At 42.7% G+C, this 21,610-nt stretch overlaps 1 protein-coding gene across 1 annotated transcript in view; it reads left to right on the top strand.

The window, feature by feature from the left end:
- Window positions 1-21,610, top strand: part of LOC140482702 (zygotic DNA replication licensing factor mcm3-like) — a 36,370-nt gene that overhangs the window by 13,785 nt on the left and 975 nt on the right. Inside the window, exons 6-11 of the mRNA XM_072580232.1 lie at window positions 1,370-1,478; window positions 1,829-1,982; window positions 3,033-3,164; window positions 4,971-5,179; window positions 6,399-6,573; window positions 7,918-8,044. Of these exons, the coding sequence (XP_072436333.1) occupies window positions 1,370-1,478; window positions 1,829-1,982; window positions 3,033-3,164; window positions 4,971-5,179; window positions 6,399-6,573; window positions 7,918-8,044 (906 nt within the window). The remainder of the gene's footprint in view (window positions 1-1,369; window positions 1,479-1,828; window positions 1,983-3,032; window positions 3,165-4,970; window positions 5,180-6,398; window positions 6,574-7,917; window positions 8,045-21,610) is intronic.

Here is a 21,610-nt window from a genome sequence, read left to right as displayed (position 1 = left end):
GCTGCAACTTTGTTAACTATAGATTCTTGCTCTATGGTCAATGTTAAGCATACCGACCTGGAGTTTCCTGTTTTCTATCTCCTCTAGAATAGAAGATTCAAAATTTAATTTTCCCATCTGATAGGACCCTTCCAAAATCTAGAGAATTTTGGAAAATTGAAGCATCTACTATTTCAACAACCTCCTTTTTTTTAAGGGACTGTGAAGAGGTCTGTTAGGATCTAGGGACTTGACAGATTTTAGTTCTGACATTCTTTCAATATCCTTACCCTGGTGATTAATTATTTTACGTTCTTCCTTCCCTTTCACCTCCTGATTCTCAATTATTTAGAACATAGAATATTACAGCACATGGCAGGCCCTTCAGCCCTCGATGTTGTGCCGACCTGTGAAATTATTCTGATGCCCATCTAACCTACGTGGTTCCATTATTATTCCATTCCCAATATCCATTTAAATGCCCTTAACTTCAGCGAGTCTACTACTGTTGCAGGCAGGCCGTGCCACACCCCTACTACTCTCTGAATAAAGAAACTACCTCTGATATCTATACTAAATCTGTCTCTCTTCAATTCAAAGCTATGTCCCCTCATGTTAGCCATCACCATCTCAGGAAAAATTCTCTAAATGTCCACACTATCTAACCCTCTGATTGTCTTGTACGTCTCAATTAAGTCACCTCTCAACCTTCTTCTCTCCAACGATAACAGCCTCAGTTACCACAGCCTTTCCTCGTAAGACCTTCCTTCCATACCAGGCAACACCCTAGTAAACCACCTCTGAACCCTTTCCAAAGCTTCCATATCCTCCTTATATGTGCTATGTGTCTTTGCTGACTGTCCAAATGAGCATCATCATCTTTTGATATTCTTTCACCATTTCCCCAAAACCCAGTACATCATTTCTTTTTAAAACGCTCATTCCCTCTTGAATGCTCTGATTGCACGTGACTCCACCTCACTCGTGCTGTGATTTCCAGCCACTCAGAAAATGTTTTTGCTCATCACTTTGCTCCTTTTTCTAATTACTTGGCTCTCTGCTCTACATCCTTTTCTGTGTCCTAGAGTTAACTTTAACATCAGAGATTGTGGAATTTCAGACTATCAACCTAATTCAGAGTTTCTAATGTGTCAATCACCATCGCCTCTGTGTGATAACAGGGAGATTATTCAATTGTTTCAGCTCCTAAATGGTTCAATGATTGGGGAGCCACAGGGATAAAGAAATGTGATGACTTCCACCTCATGGGATTGTCTGACCAAGTCGCATATAGTGCTGTGAATGATGGGAAAGAAGGAGGGCAGCAATTAACCCTGAATGCACTTTTTTCAAAGAGCTGGAAACTATGTAACGAAGCTGTTTTCTGTAGGACAATCCTGATCGCGTGTAATGTTAAGATGATGAGCAAGGAGGTTTCGCCAATGTTTTCAGCCGATGATGTGGCCAAAATCAAGAAATTTAGTAAATCTCGGTCCAAGGTAGGAGTTGGTGAATTTATCACTTTACCTGTATTAAGTAGCACCATAAAATAGACATTCTGTCTAATAAAGTGAACCTTCAATAAAGTTAATGCTTTTTGAATATTGAGCTTGTCATCCTTTATGGTTGAAAATTTTGCTTTAGAGAGGCAAATCTCAACTTCTGTTGAAACATTTCGAAGGAAATATCAAGTATGCCCTTTTCTTTCCTTGAGTCAAACTAGTTGAGTATTTTGATGGGTGACATTGGTTTAGTTATATTCCATTGGTTTACAGCATTTCCTTAATCATTTACTCCCACTGGCAATGATTGTGTTGATTCACATTGCACTCCTATGCTCTGTTGCTAGGACATCTTTGAGCAGCTCGCTAGGTCCCTGGCCCCCAGTATTCATGGGCACGAGTACATCAAGAAGGCGATTCTCTGCTTGTTGCTGGGTGGATCAGAGAAAGTCCTCGAGAATGGGAGCAGGATTCGTGGTGACATCAATGTCCTGTTAATAGGTAATGGGAAACAGAATGTGTTGCTGAGCGCTGGGTAAAGTTCTACTGTTCAGTGTGTATGCTGTGGATGGGTTCCTGATGAAAACCTTCGTGGCTAAATCTGAATATCCTCCTGGACAGTACAGGTCAACAGTTTGATGGAACACTCTGTCCACGTTCCTCAATGACTGCAACTCCAACACCATACTGGAGGAGGCAGTGCTGTAGTGGTAATGTCACAGCCTTTGTCCAAATATGAACAAGAGAGCTGAACTCCCAAGGTGAGGGGAGATGGCTGCCCTTCGCATCAAGGTAGCAATTGATTATGGTGTCAACGCTATTTTGGAACAATTCGAATCAGTGAGAATGATGAGGAAAACTGCTGGCTGGAGTTGTACCTGACACAAAGGATGAGGGTTGTGGTTGTTGTAGGTCAGTCACCTCATTTCCAGGGCAAGAATGTCATGGGGAGGCAGTAGAAATGTGGCTGGGTTAGTAATCCAGAAACTGAGGCTAATTCTCTAAAGACATCAGTTCAAATCCTGCCATGGCGCATGTTCAACGTTTAATTACATCAGAATCTTGAATAAAGAGCTGGGTTAATGGCAATCATGGCACTATTGATTATCAAAAAGCATCTAGAATAAAGTGGCCTGCTTGCTTGATACCTCATTCAACATCTTTAACATTTACTTCCCTTAACAGCAGTGTGCACTATCTATAGGATGCACTGTGACAATTCACAAAGGTTCCTCAGGCAGCACCTTCCAAGTCCATCGAAGGACATGGGCAATAGATGTGTGGGAACATCACCCCTGCAAGTTCCCCTCCAAGCTATTCATCATCCTGACTTGGAAATATATTGCGGTTCCTTCAATGCCGCTGGGTCAAAACCCTAAGGGCATTGTGCGTCTAACTACAGGAATGACAGCAGCAGTTCAGTAAGGCAGCTCATCACCACCTTCCCGAGGCCAGCAAGGGTCTGGCTTTGCCTTCAGTGTGTGCTTTCTGTAATTGAGTGAAAGAAGCAGCCCAGTTTACTATGCTGTTTTTTTTTCCCCAAATCATCAGGCGATCCATCAGTGGCTAAATCCCAGCTCCTGCGTTACGTACTCTTCAGTGCTCCACGTGCTATCCCAACCACTGGCCGAGGCTCTACTGGTGTGGGTTTGACTGCCGCAGTCACCACTGACCAAGAAACTGGTAAGAGTTGCTGATCATCCTGTGGTGCTGACCTTGGAGGCAATCGTGAGGGAGGGATTGTTGAATTAACCCATTTATAAAGTGGGCTGAAGCCAGTCACCTGGAGGGAGCATGGTTGAGATGAGGAAATGTTTTTTTTCTCACAGTTAAGTGTCTTTGAAATTCCCTTTCTCAAAAGACCTTGGGTGCAGGATCTTTAAATATTTCTATGGACGAGGGAGGTAGATTCTTGATTACCCAGGTGTCAAAGGTTATCAAGGATATACAGGAATGTAGAGGTCAAAGGCACATCAGCCGCGACCTTATTGAATGGTGGAACAGCTTGAAGGACTGAGTGACCTACTGATCACTTGCTCATATGATCCTGGATTAGGATAAGTGTGAAATGTCATGAGGTGTTGTTGTAATGGCGCCACGGCTTCCTTTTGACAAAGAAATCTGTTTATGTTTTTCAAGACCAATTCTCAATGCAGGGGCCCTAATTTACAAATGCTTGCGTTTACAAATGCAGTCCCATATGCGCTTTCAATTTATTCTTTTAAAAATCCAGAATTTATGAACAGCAGCTTTACATTATCCTGCATGTGCTCTGATTTGTGCACAAATCAACTTGTGAATGGACTCTAGAACAGGACCCATTTGCAACTTGGGGACTGTCTGTATTTGTAAAGATTTTACATTTCTCCCACAGGACATCATATTTAAGATTGGAGTCTGGTTTTGGTCTGATGTCTGGTAAATAGTGAGAGTGTTGAGCTCGGGCTTTAGATATTCATAGGCATGCTCCATAATACTGCTTACAGTACTTGTTGCTGCCACACAGAGGGGTAGTGGGCTAATATATCTCAGCATCATGTGTTCACTATTCCAAACATGTTGCTTTTTAAAGTTATTTTCTCGTCAGTCTGTTATAGAGTCAAGACTCATACAGCGAGAAAACAGACCTTTTGGTCCAACCAGTCCAAGCCAAACAGAATCCCAAACTAAACTAGCTGGTTCTGCCTGCTAGTGGCCCACATGCCTCCAAACCTTTCCTATTCATGTATCAATCCAAATGTCTTTTAAAATCTTGTTCAACCACCACTTGCTCAGGAAGTTCATTCCCCACACAAACCACCCTCAAGGAGAAAAATTTGCCCCTCTTTAGAGATGTTACCTCAAATCTCTGGCAAGTGTGACTTGAATTCTGGCCTTGTGGTCCAGAGAAAGGAACAGTGCCACTGCATCACAAGAGTCCTTCTGTGTTGATTTAACCTGTGCACCTCTGGGACAAGTCTATGTCCCAATGTAGACTAGCAGTGCATGTTGTTTTCATCTTGTCTAAGAGTGGTTCTGGATGCAGTTGCTTTCCATTTGGATTTCTGTGACGTAGAAATTGGAGAAGTCACGTGCCATAGAGAAAAAGTGGTCGGCTGTGTGTCTTTCCCTCGACTCACACAGTTGTCTGTGGTGATGGGTGCTTCCGTCCAGTACTGAAACAGTGCTCTGTGGGGAATTGGTGGATCAGTCTTAACTGGCTTCTGATTCGATAAGAACTCCACAGAATATTTAGCAAAAATAAGGAAACCACTGCATGCACAGGATTAATCAGTTGTACTGCCGAAGCTGAAGTCTTCTCCCAATATGATCCCATCAAGGTGCATTACTGCCGAGGTGTGAAGGTTTTCACTGGTGACTGCTGGTAATTGTTATCTGTCTGCTCAACAATGAGAGTTATGGAGCAACAGGGTCCTGTAATTTTGTGTCTCACTGATGCAAAAGTGCAGTTTAAAGGCAGGTTTCTGATTTGTCCTTTTTCTCCGTCAGGAGAGCGGCGGCTGGAGGCTGGAGCGATGGTTTTGGCAGACCGAGGGGTGGTCTGTATAGATGAGTTTGACAAGATGTCTGATTTGGACCGTACGGCCATCCATGAAGTAATGGAGCAGGGCCGTGTGACCATTGCGAAAGCAGGCATTCATGCCAGGCTGAATGCCAGGTGCAGTGTGCTGGCTGCAGCTAATCCTGTTTATGGAAAGGTAAGAATGAGAATGCAAGAGGATCCCTACCAATTAGGATTGGGATCATCTGGAGTGTTGTCTAAACATCAGGTTCTGTCGGTCACTGTGCCAATCTAATCTGTCTCTGATTTATGTTCTAACTCATGTTTCTGTACTCTGCTTTACCAACATTTCCTTTGAGCTGTGTGGCCCCAGAGCTGCTGAGAGGTTCCACTCCCCCGATTGGCTCATTTCTGTGTGGATCTCTGCATCTGGAAATCCCTTCTACACATTGGACCTCTGAAGGCATGCATTGGAAATTAGGGTTGCAGGAGTGCTGTGCTCCCAATGGATCAGACCTCTGAGACAGTGCTTTAACTCTATTCCCAAAGAGCCCCATCTGTAACATATGAGTCTAACATAATGTGGATGCTGGAGATCTATAATAAAGCCAGAAACTACTGAGTGGAGGCAGGAGAAAAGTGGGGATGTTACTGGGCTGGTAGTACTCCAGAATCCTGGCTCATGCTCCAAGGGCATGGGTTCACGTCTTACCATGGCAGCTGGTAAATTTTAAAGCTGGAAATGAATGAAAACCAGCCTAATGGCAATCACATCACCATTATCAATCACTGTAAAAACCATCTGGTTTAATAATTCCCTGTAAGGACCGAAATCTGATGTCTCGCCTACATGTGGACTACTAACTGCTCACTGGGCAACTAGGGGTGGTAAAATAATGCTGGCCCAGCCATTGACTCCCACATCCTGGGTGTGAATAAAGGAAGTATTCAGCGAGTCTGGCAGATTATGTGGAGGGAGAATCTGAGATAATGTTTCGGGTTGATGACCTTTCACCAGAACGGAATGTTCTTTTTTGAACTCCTCAGAGTTATGCTGAGTGAAATGTTTGCAGTTTCTAAACTATCTTTGTTGTTGTGTTTTGAAATGGCAGTGCTAAAATCTTCAAATTATAAATCCGTTCCAGAGCCAGCCAACTCAAACTGGATTGCTGCCATTCATTAATTCCACTGTAAAGGGCAGACAGTGGTTGCTTGGGGCAGTAATCCCTTCTGTACTTTCAGCTCTAATAAGAAGTCAATACAGAGAGCCATACTTTGGCTGAGTCTCTTCTGGAATGGAGCTAGTCCTGTTCCGCCAAGTCTCTGTCTTGTGGTGGATATCACAGACACACATTCTTGTTTGTTTCTCTTGGCTGATTTGCTGTCTGTTTCTTTGCCTCCCCTTTCCCTGCTAGTACAACCAGTACAAAACTCCGATGGAGAACATTGGCCTCCAGGATTCCCTGCTGTCTCGTTTTGACCTGCTTTTCATTATGCTGGATCAAATGGATCCAGAACAGGACCGAGCAGTTTCCGAGCACGTGCTGCGAATGCACAGGTATCGAGCTACAGGGGAACAGGATGGTGATGGTAAGTTCAGCAAATAGTAATAAGCTATTTAAACAAAAAATACCCTTAATGTGACATGATTTTTTTGAAAAGAGAGTTAGGTTTGACCCACAGATTTTTTTAATGTTAAAATTGACTGTGTAAGACTAAGGGGAACCCACTGGATTTAATATATTTGGATTTTCAGGAGGCATTTAATTAACGGTCAAGCAAAACATTGCAGAATTTAAGGGCTCGGGTAGTTGGTGATGTGCATGACTGAGGAATTGGTTAAAGCCTTAAAGAAAGTTGTCATTTTCAACTTGGCACATTTTAATAGTGGGCTATTTGTAATTTATGATTTAAATGAGGGGATGTTTTCCAACAATAGAAAGCTCGGTGGGTAAGGTAAAGTTAAAGTTACCATAGTCTTACCAGAGCAGGGCAGCTGCTTTCATTAGAGACAGAGAGACAGACAGACAGGCAACTGGTTGGTGTTTAACCTGAGGGCCACCACGCTTCAGTTGAAGGGAGAGTTTGAGAAGGACAGTCCTTCATGGTAACCTTGACTGGTGCGGGAATTGAAATCATACTGTTGGCATTACTCTGCATTGCAAACCAGCCAACTAAGCTAACTCCTCCCAGAGCTATGTGGGAAAGTGATGTGGAGAAATGAGGAGGAAAGACAGTGGCCGATGGAGTATAATGTGGGGGAATCTGAGACTTTATTTTACTAAGAAGAATAAAAACTATATTTGACGTTGCAAAATATTTAATGTTGATGTTGAGAGGGGACCCTGTACATGAAGTACAGTTAATAAGCAGGCACTGCAAGCATTTAGAAAATTAAATTCTATTTCGACCTTCATTGCTGGCATGTTTTTCAAGGAATGTGGATGTCACTGGCAAGAGCAGCATTAGTTACCCATCTGTAATTTCCCTTGAAGCGAGTGTCAACCATATGTGCTCTGGGTTTGGAGTTACCTGTGGGCTAGACTGACTAAGGACAGCTGCAATTAGTGAACTTTATGGGTTCTTACAACAATCACCAATGGGCTTTATGGTCACCACCGCTGAGTCTAGCTTTACATTCCAGATTTATTAATCTCGTTTAAATAAAGGTGTCGAGATGGGATTTAAACCTCTATCCTCCAAAAATTGTCCAGGACCTCTGAATTACAGATCAGTGAGATTGCCACCACATCCCTGTCCCCTGTACTGCAACTTCAAAGAGTTTCATTGCTATTTATTACTTGTTTAGCCATCAGTAGATGACAGTGGTCGTATCATTTTTGTTTGAGAAATGGAATTGGAGGGTTAATGACTTAAATCTCTTAATTCAACACTGCTGATCCCAAATCTGATGTTTGCCTTTTTTTTATTTAGCCTTACCCCTGGGCAGTGCAGTTGATATTCTGGCAACAGAGGATCCTGATGCCATTCACGAAGAGGAGCAGGAGCTCCAGATTTATGAAAAACATGACAACCTTTTACATGGAGCCAAGAGACACAGGTAGGTTCCTGTGGAGATTATCAGCAGACAGTGTCATGTAAGCAGGCAGATTTAAAAGCTTCCCAGCTAACAGCCCACACCATCCAATTATAGAAGAGAAGGTGCAAGCAGTTCCAGATGTATAGACTGTTGGCATTTTCTGATCTGCCACAAGATGGCAGAATTGATGTTTCCAGTTGATTTGGTATGTACTGGAGAGTAATGTAGTGTAACTTAATCAATACATTGACCATTCAGCTCTGTGTGCCCATCCAGTAGAGATGGATGGATTAAAACTCTTGGAAATCTGAATTTTGTTGGGAGGATTTACTTGAAACATATAAAATTCTGAGCGGTCTTGTGGAAGGGCTGCTTCCTCTTGTTGGGGCAGCTGGAACTAGAGAGTTACCTGCGAAAGATGAGCTTTTTTTTTTAAAGATTGTGTGTGTTTGGAGCTCTGTTCCTCAAGGGCAGAGTTTTTTGAATTTCCTTACCGTAGGTAGATCCTCGCTAAGTGCAAAATGAAAGGTCAAGTGAAGCGAGTAATCAGATCAACCATGATCTTGTGTGATGGCAGAAACTGGAGGGGCCACATGGTCTACTCCTGCTCCTCATTCATATGTTCTCGTGAACACTGATCTAAGGAAGCCTTTTTTTCCAACAAGGAACTCGTCAAAGTAGACTCGATGGGCTGAATGGCCTACTTCCACATTTTTATGATCTAAAATTTAATTTGGGGACTGCAGCGGCGGGAGAATGCTGTTTGTAATGACAGGTTTCTGAACCAACAAGAAGGTTTTGTGAAATTTGAGGAAGTATGGAAGTTATCAAAGTGTTTGACTATCAACTTGTATCTGAAGGGATTTCAGGATTCACCAGAATTAATTCTGGTCTTTTCACATGGTAAGACTGTCCTTGGAATAGCGAGAGCGATTTAGCCAAGCGACGTTTTGAAGATTTTAAGCTGTTAAGGCACTGCAGAGGATCTTGCATTGAGATGTCATTGAACTGAGCTTTATTTGGTACATTCAAGAGGAAATTTGATCAGAGACTGCAAATTATTCCTTACCCAAACGTAAACAATTGATGATGTTTTGAATAACATGTCAACAAAAGGAGCTGGGGTAATACTGTGTAGGGAAAATGGAATTCAGAACTGTAATGATGAGTGGAGAGGTGATTGTCTTTCCTTTCTCAAGAATATGGAGTTCAATGGGTCTTTGCTGCTTTGGTTCATTTCCAAATAGGCACAGGACAAGACTTGTGCAAATTCATCCTTGCAATATAATTGAATTGATGGGATTTCCACCATGCAGGTTGTGTACAGTCTGAAAATCATGGCCTTGGTGGTTTGAGTGGCCTGCAGCTCTTTCATGTTTGTGATGTATTTTGTTGCATTAGTTTGGAAATTGAAACAATCATCTGGAATCGCTGGTATTATGAGACACCAGTGCTAACTACTTATGGTAATGACCAAACTTGTTAAATCTATTTACCGAGAAATGAATTTGTAGAATTGTACACACTGGTTTCTGTGTATATTGAGGAAAATGCATGAGCTCACAAATGTTCCTGTTTCATCATGTTGTGTAATCACAATGTACGGTTCAGCCTGAACTTACGTGAGTTCTGAGAATATCCTGTTGTGCCTCTATTAATGAAAAGTGATTCTCTCTAATGAAACCACATAAAAGACCTCTGTAGTTCTGATCCACCACAACTTTTGAGAAAACTTTCGCATGGGCTCTCTGGCTAATACTGAGGTGAAGTGATTTGTACACTCCCTGCCTTCAGATACTGTATTTAAAAAGCACAGAACTGGCTTAGCTTATGATGACAAGGAATTACAATTGACCCTGTATATTGAAAAGTACTAATGAAGGACTTTGTGGACATGAAGTTTATGTAGTTGCAAGGTGCTGGGTAAAGAGTAGTACAGTAAAGGCAGCTGTGGTGTCAAACACATCTGAGAATAGATTCCTGTATCAGACCCACTTCTTGGGTTTTCTTACCCTCACCCAGCCTTTTCTTGCTGGGAAATTGGCTTTGTATTGTGAATTATAGAGCAGCTTCACAGGTTGTGTTTCCTAAAGTGCGCCGAAGAACTTGGTGGAGGTAAAATCAAACAAGCAGTAGCAATGTCAATGAGAGAGATTGGGCTCACGAATTGTTTAACGAGGCCGGGATTGAAAAAATGGTGTGCAAGGAATACCGAAAGAAGGTTCCAGTTGAGACATGACCACAAATAATGGAATGAAGGATCAAATAGCCAGGGTCTATGTAAATTCAGTGAGTCTGGGAGGGCTAACGCCACAGCATGAGAATATTGCATTTGAGAAACTGGGGAGGCTGGAGATTACACGAATTAGCGACCAATGCAATGATTGCTCAGGTGGTGCTGTACGATACCATCAGAACAGTGGCATTCTGGATGGGTAGGATATAGAATAGGTGGCCAAGACAGTGGTGGAATATCCTTGTTTGGGAATGATAGTGTCACAGTGAAAGAGTTTGGCAGTAGAAAGTCTTGAAGTAAGATTGAGTGAGTATTATAGAATGGTGATTGGTTTTGCCCTGGGTGTGTGCTCATGTGTAAGCCCAAGGATGGGAAACTTTCTCTTCTCAGCAGTAGGAGTTGCAAGTAGAAACTGGGACCCAAGGTAATGGAATCGTGGAAGATTTTGTTTTACTCATCATGCGCTCTGACTGCTTTCTTGAGCCCCTGATGTAGGTCAGCTTTTATACTTGCTGAAATGTCTGTTCATTACCGCAGACGACAACATTTTTCTTGTGGAAAGACTGGTTACAGGCTACACAGTAGTCTGTATGATGCCCTAGCTTCTTGTGAAACCAGATTTCTATCTGTGGTGCTTTAGTGCAGAAAAGGAGTTGACTATTCAATGAACCAATGAAGAGATTGAAACATTTCTGTCTTTGACCCAAATAGGATTAGTTAGTCACTATCATGGGGTGAGACGCAAACTGGCTGGATACCTGCACTTCAACTGAAGCTAAAGTAGAATAATATTGAGGGAGTGTCACAACAGGGTTCCAGCAGATCCTATTGATTCCCTATCCAGTGAAATGTCTGCAGTTTCACTGGAAAGTTACAATTTTCCCCTTTTAAAACTCCTGTATCCAGCACCAAGTGGACAGTGCAGGACCAGAGTCCCATCTCTTTAAATATAGTTTCACTTTAAATACAGTGCAGGTTCTCTCCCTTCAATAAAGCGACACAGACCAGACATCTGAGGCAACACAAGAATGAGTTGGCGTTGACTAGAACTCTGTGTAGAGCAAATCTGAAGCCCTCTAATATCTCTCTCTCGAGAAGGGAACTTCCATTCCATTTGAATTGAGTTCCCACTGTGTGACAGGGCAGTGTTAATGAAACGCATCACTTCAGGTGAACCCTGACTTGATGACTGTAATGAAAGTCCAGAATAATAGAAAATTACAGAACGGCAGCAGCAGTCAGTGCATCAGGTGTCTGTGAGGACCTACTTAGCTGAAACTGATTTGCCTTTTTGGGGAAATTTATTGAATTCTTTCAGTGATGAGTTGTGATGAAACCACACAATATGCAGAAATGTTTATGATAATGCCTGTGGTGAATTTGGGTCTTTGCTGTTTTGAGACCAGTCAAAGGCAGTGATGTTCCATTTTAAGCCTTGATAACCGTGAAGATATCACAGAGCAATCCTTAACCACCCACAGTGAAAATAATTTCTCAAGTGTCCCTATTCCCAATAAGTCAGAAATTCATGGATTCTAATCTTACTTGAGCACGGAACACATGTTGACACTTCCTGGGTAGTGCTGAGAGAGGTGGGGTAAGAGCTCCCAGTATTGATGATGACCTTGTCAATTTTCACCCCTGACCAATGTCTGTAATAAGTACTAAACTCTGCATTTGTCTCATTGCAATTCACAGGACCTTTCTGTGCACAGATTGGCTGCTTCATTTGTTCTGAAAGGAATGCTTGCACTTTAAAAGATAACATTTGAGGAGAACATTGGAATCACAGCACTTACGGTCTGTTGTGTTGTGGGTTCATGGTGGTTTAGATAATAGCTTGAAGAGTGGGGGATGTGGGATCATACTCCATAGTTCTCGTGAAGAATTCGATCAGGTGGTCTGAGCGTGGTGTTTCTGTGCTCTCTCATTGAGTGATTCAGGATGCCTTAGGCCTTAGTGGTTTGTGATCATGTGATGGAGCAAGCCTGCAGCAACTGTGATGCAACTGAGACATTTCCTGGAACTGGGTAACGTAACTGAGGTCTTTCAGTGGTATTACGCATTCTGAAATGTCTCGTAGATATTGTCATGTGACAGAGGGCCTTGGGAACAGTGTTCATGGAATACCTACAATGTGGAAAGAGGCCATTCGGCCCATCGAGTTTGCACTGACCATCCAAAGGGCATTTCTCTCACTTCTGTGCTCTTCTGTAACTGTGCATTTACCAAAGCCAATCCACCTAACTTGTACACCTTTAGACTATGGGAGGAAATGGGAGCTCCGAGCAGAAACGCACATAAACATGGGGAGCATGTAGCACGGACAGTCACCCAAGGCTGGAATCTCTGGTGTTATGAGACTACAGTGCTAACCACTGAGGTATTATTGGTGTGCTGTTTTTATTAGATAACTGTTCTTTTTGAATACACTGTATAGATTAATGGAGAACTTCAAACCAGTGTCTACGGGAAAACATCACACACAGCCGAAATACTTAGCTACAGAAGCAATCATCCTAACACCCACAAACAGAGCTGCATCAGTACATTATTTCAATGAGCCACAACGCACTGCAGCATCCAAGAACTATGAACAGCAGAAGAAACATGCCTATGCAGCATAATCAAGAAGAAGGGGTACCCAATAAACCCAATCCACTGATTTCTCAACAACAAACCCAAACAAGCAGACACAGTACGCCTGGAAGCTCTAGCCATGTTGCCATACATCAAAGATATCTCTGAAATGATTTCTAGACTACTCAGCCCCCCTTGGCATGGTAGCCCACAAACCTACCAACAAACTTAAATAGAGCTAATGAACCTAAAGGAACCAGTAAAGCAACCAGCAAAATGAATGTCATCTACAAAATGCCATGCAAGGACTGTAGCAAACACTACATCAGACAAACAGGCAGAAGACTAGCCACCAGGATACATGAACACCAACTAGCCACACAATGACATGACCCACCACCACTAGTATCCTTGCTTACAAACGAAGAAGGACACCACTTTGACTTGACCCTAGACAAGTTAAACAGAGACATGCAGGAAAGTTCCGAGAGGCCTGGCGTTCTATCCGGAGCTCCAACAATAAATACATCAATTTGGACCCCATCTGCCATTCTCTGAGAAAAAGATCAGGAAATGATATCACCCAACTTAAGAAGGCATGGCACATAAATAGAAAGAGGCACATACTACCAGCACTTCACTGGAGGCTGACTGATGATGTTACCTAATACGGTGACGAAATATCAGAAAACAAACTTGCCAGTTTAGCGAGCAAGTGTAGATCCAGAACGTCAACCTGAGCTACAGACCTTCACATGTCTCTGCCTCCTGAAATCGCACTTCTCCAAAGGCATATAATAGGTATCTCTGAACAGGTCAGTTAGAAAATATCGACAGACATATTATTACACACTTCTGGAGGAGATGGCACTTCAACCTTAGCTTCCTCGTCCAGAGGTTTGGACACTGCACCTGCCCTACGATCAGTATGAGTTATCTGAACAGTTTGTTAATAACTATCTGTCATCTGAGGAAATGCCTGAGACCTGTCAAGACATATTAATGAAGGTTAACTTTGTGTGATTCAGTTCTATAGAAGTGGGGAAACTATTAATGAATGCAATATTCAATTCCCTCACTTCCTTCCCTGCATCTTTATAACCCTCATACTGCTTCTGGTGAGTAGTATGGGAAGGAGGTGGGGGTGAGGGCATTGGAGAAGAAGCTGGGTTCTCTCTGTTCCTGGTGGACATTGAATGTTACCTTTTTTGTTAATTGGGTTAAAACAAGCAATTGGGTTGGAGGAGGGTGAGTTTTAAGGAGTGTAGCTAACAGAAACAGCTATCTCACATAAGAGTGGATTGAATTCTGTTCAAATAATTATTTTTTGGAGTATAACTGAGACGTGTTCCTGCTATTCTGTTATGGCCTGAATCATCGGGCACAAATGCAAGTGCTTTTCCTTTTAGTGACCATATTTCCCACATATTAATCTCTTACACCTATCAAAATGGCTCCTGTGCAAACTTTCGAGATGCTCTATTTCCCTTCTCAATTCTGAGCAAAGTTCATCTCACCTTAACTCTGCTCCCAGTCAGTCAGCAAATGTTATCCATGCTGCAATATTTGCTTCAGCTTTGAGGAGCCTCTGAAGCAACTTGTGAAAATCCTTTAAACATCCACAGCTTCAGCCCTATTTGAAGAGGAAATTAGAGCAAGGTAGCCTCTTAATGAATCAGAAAAAGGTTGCTTGCAAGTGCAGCAGGTCATTAAGAAGGCAAATGGAATATTGTCCCTCATTGCAAGAGGGATGGAGTTTAAAGTAGAGAGTTTATGTTGCAGCTGTATAGGGTGCTGGTGAGGCCAGACCTGGAGTACTGGGTACAGTTTCAGTCTCCTTGCTTGAGAACGGATGTAGTGGCACTTGAGGGGGTGCAGAAGAGGTTCACTAAGTTCCAGAGTTGAAAAGTTTGGCTTATGAGGAGAGCTTGAGAACATAACATAAGAACATACATGGACGTAAGTACTAGAAGCAAGAGTAGGCCATCAGGCCCCCACGAGCCTGTTTCACCATTCAATAAGATTGTGGCTGATCATTACATGGACTCAGCTGCACTTACCCGCCCTCTCACCATAATCCTTGATTCCTTTAGTTTTCTACCTTAGCTTTAAAAACATGCAATGAGGAAGCCTCAACCACTTCACTGGGCAGGGAATTCCATAGATTCCCAACCCTCTGGGTGAAGAAGTTTCTTCTCAATTCAGTCTGAAACCTGCTCCCCCTCATTTTGAGGCTATGCCCTCTTGTCCTAGTTTCACCCACCAGTGGAAACATCCTCTCTACTTCTATCTTATCAATTCCCTTCATAATGTTATGTTTCTCCAAGATCCCCCTCATTCTTCTAAATTCCAATGAATATAATCCCAGTTCCCTCTGTCTTTCCTCAGAAGAAAAATTGCTTTCAAAGTCCTTCACTATTCGTCAACTGTCCCACCATCAAGTCTTTGCTTCCCATCTACTTTAGCCAACTCCTCCCTCATCCTATTGTAGTCTCCCCTGTTTAAGCACAGGACCCTAGTACTAGATTTTATCTTCAGCTTGCCATTTGTATTCCAGATTCAACCATTCTGTGATCGTTTCTTCCAAGAGGATTCCCGTGACATCGTTAATTATTACTTTCTCATTACACAGGACCAGATCTAGGATAGCCTTCTCCCTCGTCAGTTCCATTACATGCTGTTCAAGAAAACTATCACAGACACACTCAACAAACTCCTCCTGAAGACTACCTGACCAACCTGGTTTGTCCAATTGACATGTCGACTAGATTAGACTAGGATTCTGTTCATTGGAATTCAGAAAAATGAGAGGGGATCGTATAAAATTATGAAAGGGATAGATTGTTTCCACTGGCAGGTGAAACAAGAACCAGGGAGCATAGCCCCAGAATGAGCTGGAGTTAAATTTAGGGCTGAGTTGTGGAGGAATCCCAAAGGATTGTGAATCTGTGGAATTCCCTGCTCAGTGAAACAGTTGAAGCTACCTCATTGAATGTTTTTAAGGCAAAGCTAGATTTTTGAACATTAAAGGAATGAAGGGATATTGTAAATGGACGTGTAAGTGGAGCTGAGTCCACTCAAAAATCAGCCATGAGCTTATTGAATGGGGGAACAGGCTTACGGCGTCTCGATGGCCTGGTTCTAATCTTATGATGTTTCTGTGTTTGGCTGTTATCAATCCTTGTCGATCACATCATGATTTCATCTTTGAATTTGCCAACTGAGGGACACCATTACCACCACTAGTTTCTCGATCTATGGTAAGATAATGTACTTATTAGTTATCTCATCCCTTCTCCCAGTGTTAAGGGTTTAATTGATCATACGAATAGTCCAGATGTCTTACTACGTCTTACGGCTCTGGGCAAATGACTGGGCTGTGACATTTAATTACAAGTTGCATCAATTAAACAAAGCAGGAAGGGCAATGAAATGTGTTGATGACTAATTTTAGTAGTCATACCTGGGTGACCTCTTTGTGGAATCAAAGCCACTGATCTGTAGTGTGGTTGAAGTTTTAGCAAAGCTGCACCTAGTTATCAGATTGTAAAGTGATGAGTCGAGAAACTTGCATCCTCTGGACCTGCAACACAGACTGACTCACCTCGTAGCCTGGCCAATGAGTTATTTGTGGCATTGACTGGCTTTGAATTGTCTCACTCTGAGTCTGGGTTCAGAATAAGTAATCAACATCTGTTATAAATTATTCAAAGCAGCTACGCATTTGGCGGTAGTATTTGGGTAACAAGTCACTAACCTGTTATAGTTTTGACCTGGACTAAATTAATTTATAAACCACTTTAACCCCTCCTACCTGGTTTGTAAACTAAATTAGATTAGATTAGATTAGATTACTTACAGTGTGGAAACAGGCCCTTCGGCCCAACAAGTCCACACCGCCCCGCCGAAGCGCAATCCACCCATACCCCTACATTTACCCCTTACCTAACACTACGGGCAATTTAGCATGGTCAATTCACCTGACCTGCACATCTTTGTGACTGTGGGAGGAAACCGGAGCACCCGGAGGAAACCCACGCAGACACGGGGAGAACGTGCAAACTCCACACAGTTACTCGCCTGAGGCGGGAAAAATGAACCCGGGTCTCTGGCGCTGTGAGGCAGCAGTGCTAACCACTGTGCCACCGTGCCGCCCATTGAATGAAACACTGCAGAATCTTGATGTATAGGATGTGTGCTGGCCTTTCTGAAGAAGAATGAGTCAGAGTCTGTCCCTGCAATATTATCTCTTACTATTGCAGTGGTCTCCTTTTTGGAAGGTTACTATTGAATCTGTGTCATTATCACTAGTTGCTTACAAGTGTTTTTCTTATGTCTCCTCTGGTTCTTTTGCCAAGCATCTTCAACCTGTGACCTCCACTTATTAACCCAACACTTATGTCTCCCTGAATCTTGCAAACCCTTGAAGATCTTAAGAATCTCAATCAAATCTACTCTTGGGTTGTTTCGCAACTAATTGTTAGACTAAGATCAGTTGAGGTCAGTGATCTGCACTGATCTTGGGATCAGATATTTTTCTATTTGTGTTTTAATTGTGCCACTGGTGCTGTTGAGCTTCAGCGTGCACAGGCTGTTTTCCACTTGAAGGTTGTAGAAGAGTTGCGCTAAAACATGGGCTGTTCCCTCCACAGACTGAAGGTCTTCTCCCCAAATCTCCCATTTCCTTGCCCCCAGCCCCCCGCAACCACCAAGTTTTTTGCTTCACATAAGATTCCTCCCATTCCCTGTTCATCTCACTCCATAAACAGACCCTTTGAATCCTTTCTCCATTATGTTTAGCGGTGAGGTACATATATGCCCCTGCTTCTTGTCACCCCAAGTAGAAACTAGAGAAGAGACATGCTTTTGATGCTTTCTATCTTGCTCTCATGAGGGCAGATAGAAAAACGCTAAATTGCGAAGGGAGTAATAATTTAAACGGTGAGGTAAGTGGTACTGATTGTTGAGACGTTGCCGTAGAAAGTGTACCTTGGAGCTCGACATCAAGAGTCGAGACCAGATAGCTTCCCTTTTTTCATTCAACAATCTCTTATCGCTCCTTAAATCTGGTGTTCAAGCTTCGGTCCTCTTCAGTGCAAGGTAAAAAGCTTTGAAAGCATCTCTTCTTGGAAATCCTCCGGTTCTGTGCTGGAATGTGACTTAAGTGGAAAGGTCCATCTAAATGCAATGTGGGTTGTTCAGATTTAATCATCCTTCTTTGTGATCTCTTGAGAGATATGGGATTTGGGTGGCAAAGTGGGATTGACAAAGTCAGCGATAATTTAGCTTGAGGTTTGCACGTGGTTGCTAGGAATTCTACTGTACTTTAGTTGTTCTTGTGTCCATTTTGTAGATGTGAAGGGAATACTCATTACTGGGAGTAAGAGGAGTCTGAGCTACTTTTTCTCTTTATGTGGGAGGCATTTTCTTACAATCGACCTCTGGAAAAACTAGCTTCGTTCTCTGTTCTTGACTTTGCACTGCAAACGGATCTATCCTGAATGGAGGTGGTATTGCAGGGTTAAGTTAACCTTACTGAGTCTTTTGCACTAAGAATTAGACAGTAGCACTGTGCCCCTTATAGTAGCACTGAGTGAGGTTTTAACTGATATATTTACAGGAAATAGATTTGTGCAGTTGTTTCATGATATCGATCAGTTAAATACAGATAAAGTAAAGCTGGTTAAATATTGGCAATCTTGTCACGCTTTTTATTTATCTTTGTAATATGAAAATTATCAGTTCTGATCACTGGAGGTACTGGAGAAGTACAGAAGACATTCACTAGTATGACGCCAGAACTAGAGGTTTTACTATTTTGGAAAGGATTTAGACAATAGACAATAGATGCAGGAGTAGGCCATTCTGCCCTTCGAGCCTGCACCGCCATTCAATATGATCATGGCTGATCATTCCTAATCAGTATCCTGTTCCAGCCTTATCTCCATAACCCTTGACTCCACTATCTTTAAGAGCTCTATCCAATTCTTTCTTAAAAGAATCCAGAGACTGGGCCTCCACTGCCCTCTGGGGCAGAGCATTCCACACAGCCACCACTCTCTGGGTGAAGTAGTTTCTCCTCATCTCTGTCCTAAATGGTCTACCCCGTATTTTTAAGTTGTGTCCTCTGGTTCGGCACTCCCCCATCAACGGAAATATGTTTCCTCCTGCCAGAGTGTCCAGTCCTTTCATAAGCCTATACGTTTCAATCAGATCCCCTCTCAGTCTTCTAAACTCAAGGGTATACAAGCCCAGTCGCTTCAGTCTTTCCGTGTAAGGCAATCCTGCCATTCCAGGAATTGACCTCGTGAACCTACGCTGCACTCCCTCAATAGCCAGAATGTCTTTCCTCAAATTTGGAGACCAGAACTGTACACAGTACTCTAGGTGTGGTCTCACCAGGGCCCTGTACAGCTGCAGAAGCACCTCTTTGCTTCTATACTCAATCCCTCTTGTTATGAAGGCCAGCATGCTATTAGCCTTCTTCACGACCTGCTGTACCTGCATGCTTGCCTTCATTGACTGGTGGACAAGAACACCCAGATCTCTCTGAACAGCCCCTTTACCTAATTTGATACCATTGAGGTAGTAATCTGCCTTCCTGTTCTTGCCACCAAAGTGGATAACCAAACATTTATCCACATTAAACTGCATCTGCCATGCATCTGCCCACTCACCTAACTTGTCCAGGTCACCCTGTAATCCCCTAACATCCTCATCACATTTCACCCTACCACCTAGCTTTGTGTCATCAGCAAATTTGCTAATGTTATTGCTGATACCATCTTCTATATCATTTACATATATTGTAAAAAGCTGCAGTCCCAGCACGGATCCCTGCGGTACCCCACTGGTCACTGCCTGCCATTTCGAAATGGAGCCGTTAATCACTACCCTTTGAGGCTCATTGGCCTGGAGAAGGCTGGGTTTCTAACTTGTTTTGATGGTGTACGGGAATTGAGCTGGCTTTAAGTAGGTGCACCTTTTTATGTTATAACTTCCTGGTGCAGCAGCTTTTCATAGCCAGTTCAAGAAAGTCAGTGGCCTTGTGGATAATCAATTGAGTAACTCTGAGTTAAGGATAAGTTAAACATCCGAATTGAGTGGCATGGTGGCTCAATGGTTAGCACTGCATCCTCACAGCACCAGTGACCCAGGTTCAATTCCTGCCTCAGGCGACTGTCTGTATGTTTGCACATTTTCCCTGTGTCTGCGTGGGTTTCCTCCAGGTGCTCTGGTTTCCTCCCACAATCCAAAGATTGGCCATGCTAAATTGCCCATATGTTAGGTGCATTAGTGAATATAGGTTAAGGGGAATGGGTCTGGGTTGGTTACTCTTCAGAGGGTCGGTGTGGACTTGTTTCCACACTATATGGAATCTAATGTAATCGTACAACTCATGCTGAGGAACCCAGATCAACCCTGAGTCAAAATCTCTAGTTGAAACTCGTTGTGAGGATCTTTAATGTTCAACAGAATACCTCTACAGGAATATGTGACTGTGAGGAGGTCTTCTGAATGCTTTGAGCTTTTTCTGCTGTTCTGCTAGTTTGAGGCTGCTCTTACTGTTACTCCATATTGTTCGGATTTTTGAGTTTAAGGATAAAACAGAAAGTGCTGGAAATACCCTGCAGGGTGGGAGTGTTGGGGAAATGGCAATAGTCTGGGCACACGTTTACTTTTGCGATAACCAGCTCAAGATCTTTGTGGAAACGGTGCTTCCTGGCATTACTGTAGTTTAGTTCAAATTAAGTGACATGCAAGAGACCTTGGAGTCACTGCTGTGGGAAATGTCGCACTCGTGTTCATGGTCCTCACTAGTGAATATCAAGGGATATAGAAATTCACTGTACACTGGTAGCCAGGCTCTCTATATTTTTGTTTTTCATAATGACTGAAGAAATTATTTTAATGAGCTACACAGCGCAGTGGTGATGTGAAAGTCTAGTCGGTAGCTAGATATGACTAACTCTATTTCTGATTAGTCGTGAGAAATAAATACTGGATACTGTCACCGAGTGAAGAGAGTTGGTATCTCTCGTACTCACTAATCTTGTCTCTGTGAAGGGTAACTCATCACTAAATATTGTTTTGATTCTTGTGTTTGTTCTTCTCCTAATCTGATGGGCACATAGGAGCAGGAGGAGGCCATTCAGCCCCATGAGCCTGTTCTGTCATTCAGTGTGATCATGACTGATCCATGGCCAAACGCCATATATCTGCCTTTGGACCATATCCTTTTGTTCCTTTGCTTAACTCTATCTCAGATTTAAAATGAACAACTGATTCAGCATCCACTACCAATTTGTGAAATTGTGGTCCAACCCTCTTCCATCCTGACACCCTCCTGAATGGTCTAGCCCTAATTCTTAGACAATGTCCCCTAGTTCCAGAATCTCTAGCAAGTGGAAGTAATTTATCTTTATCTAGCCTGTCATTTCCTGTGAGTGTTTTGAACGCTTTGATCAGATCATGCCTTTCTCTTTTAAATTTTAGAGAATACAGGCCTACTTTGTGTAATCTCTCCTCAAATTTAAACCCTGATGTACAGATATCATTCTTGTAAACCTACAATGTGCACTCTGCAAGGCTAATATATCCTCAAGGTGTGGTGCCCAGATTTGTCCATAGTATTCCAAGTGGGGTCTAACTAGGGTTTTCTGTAACTGCAGCATAACATCTGCACATTTGTACTCCAGTCCTCTTGATATAAAGCTTTCCTGATTGTATTCTGCACTTGATAATCTGTTATGTTATGTTCTGGAATTCAC

The sequence above is a fragment of the Chiloscyllium punctatum genome, chromosome 11, assembly GCF_047496795.1.
Source record: "Chiloscyllium punctatum isolate Juve2018m chromosome 11, sChiPun1.3, whole genome shotgun sequence".
Taxonomy (NCBI): domain Eukaryota; kingdom Metazoa; phylum Chordata; class Chondrichthyes; order Orectolobiformes; family Hemiscylliidae; genus Chiloscyllium; species Chiloscyllium punctatum.
This window is presented reverse-complemented; position numbering and strand designations above follow the sequence as displayed.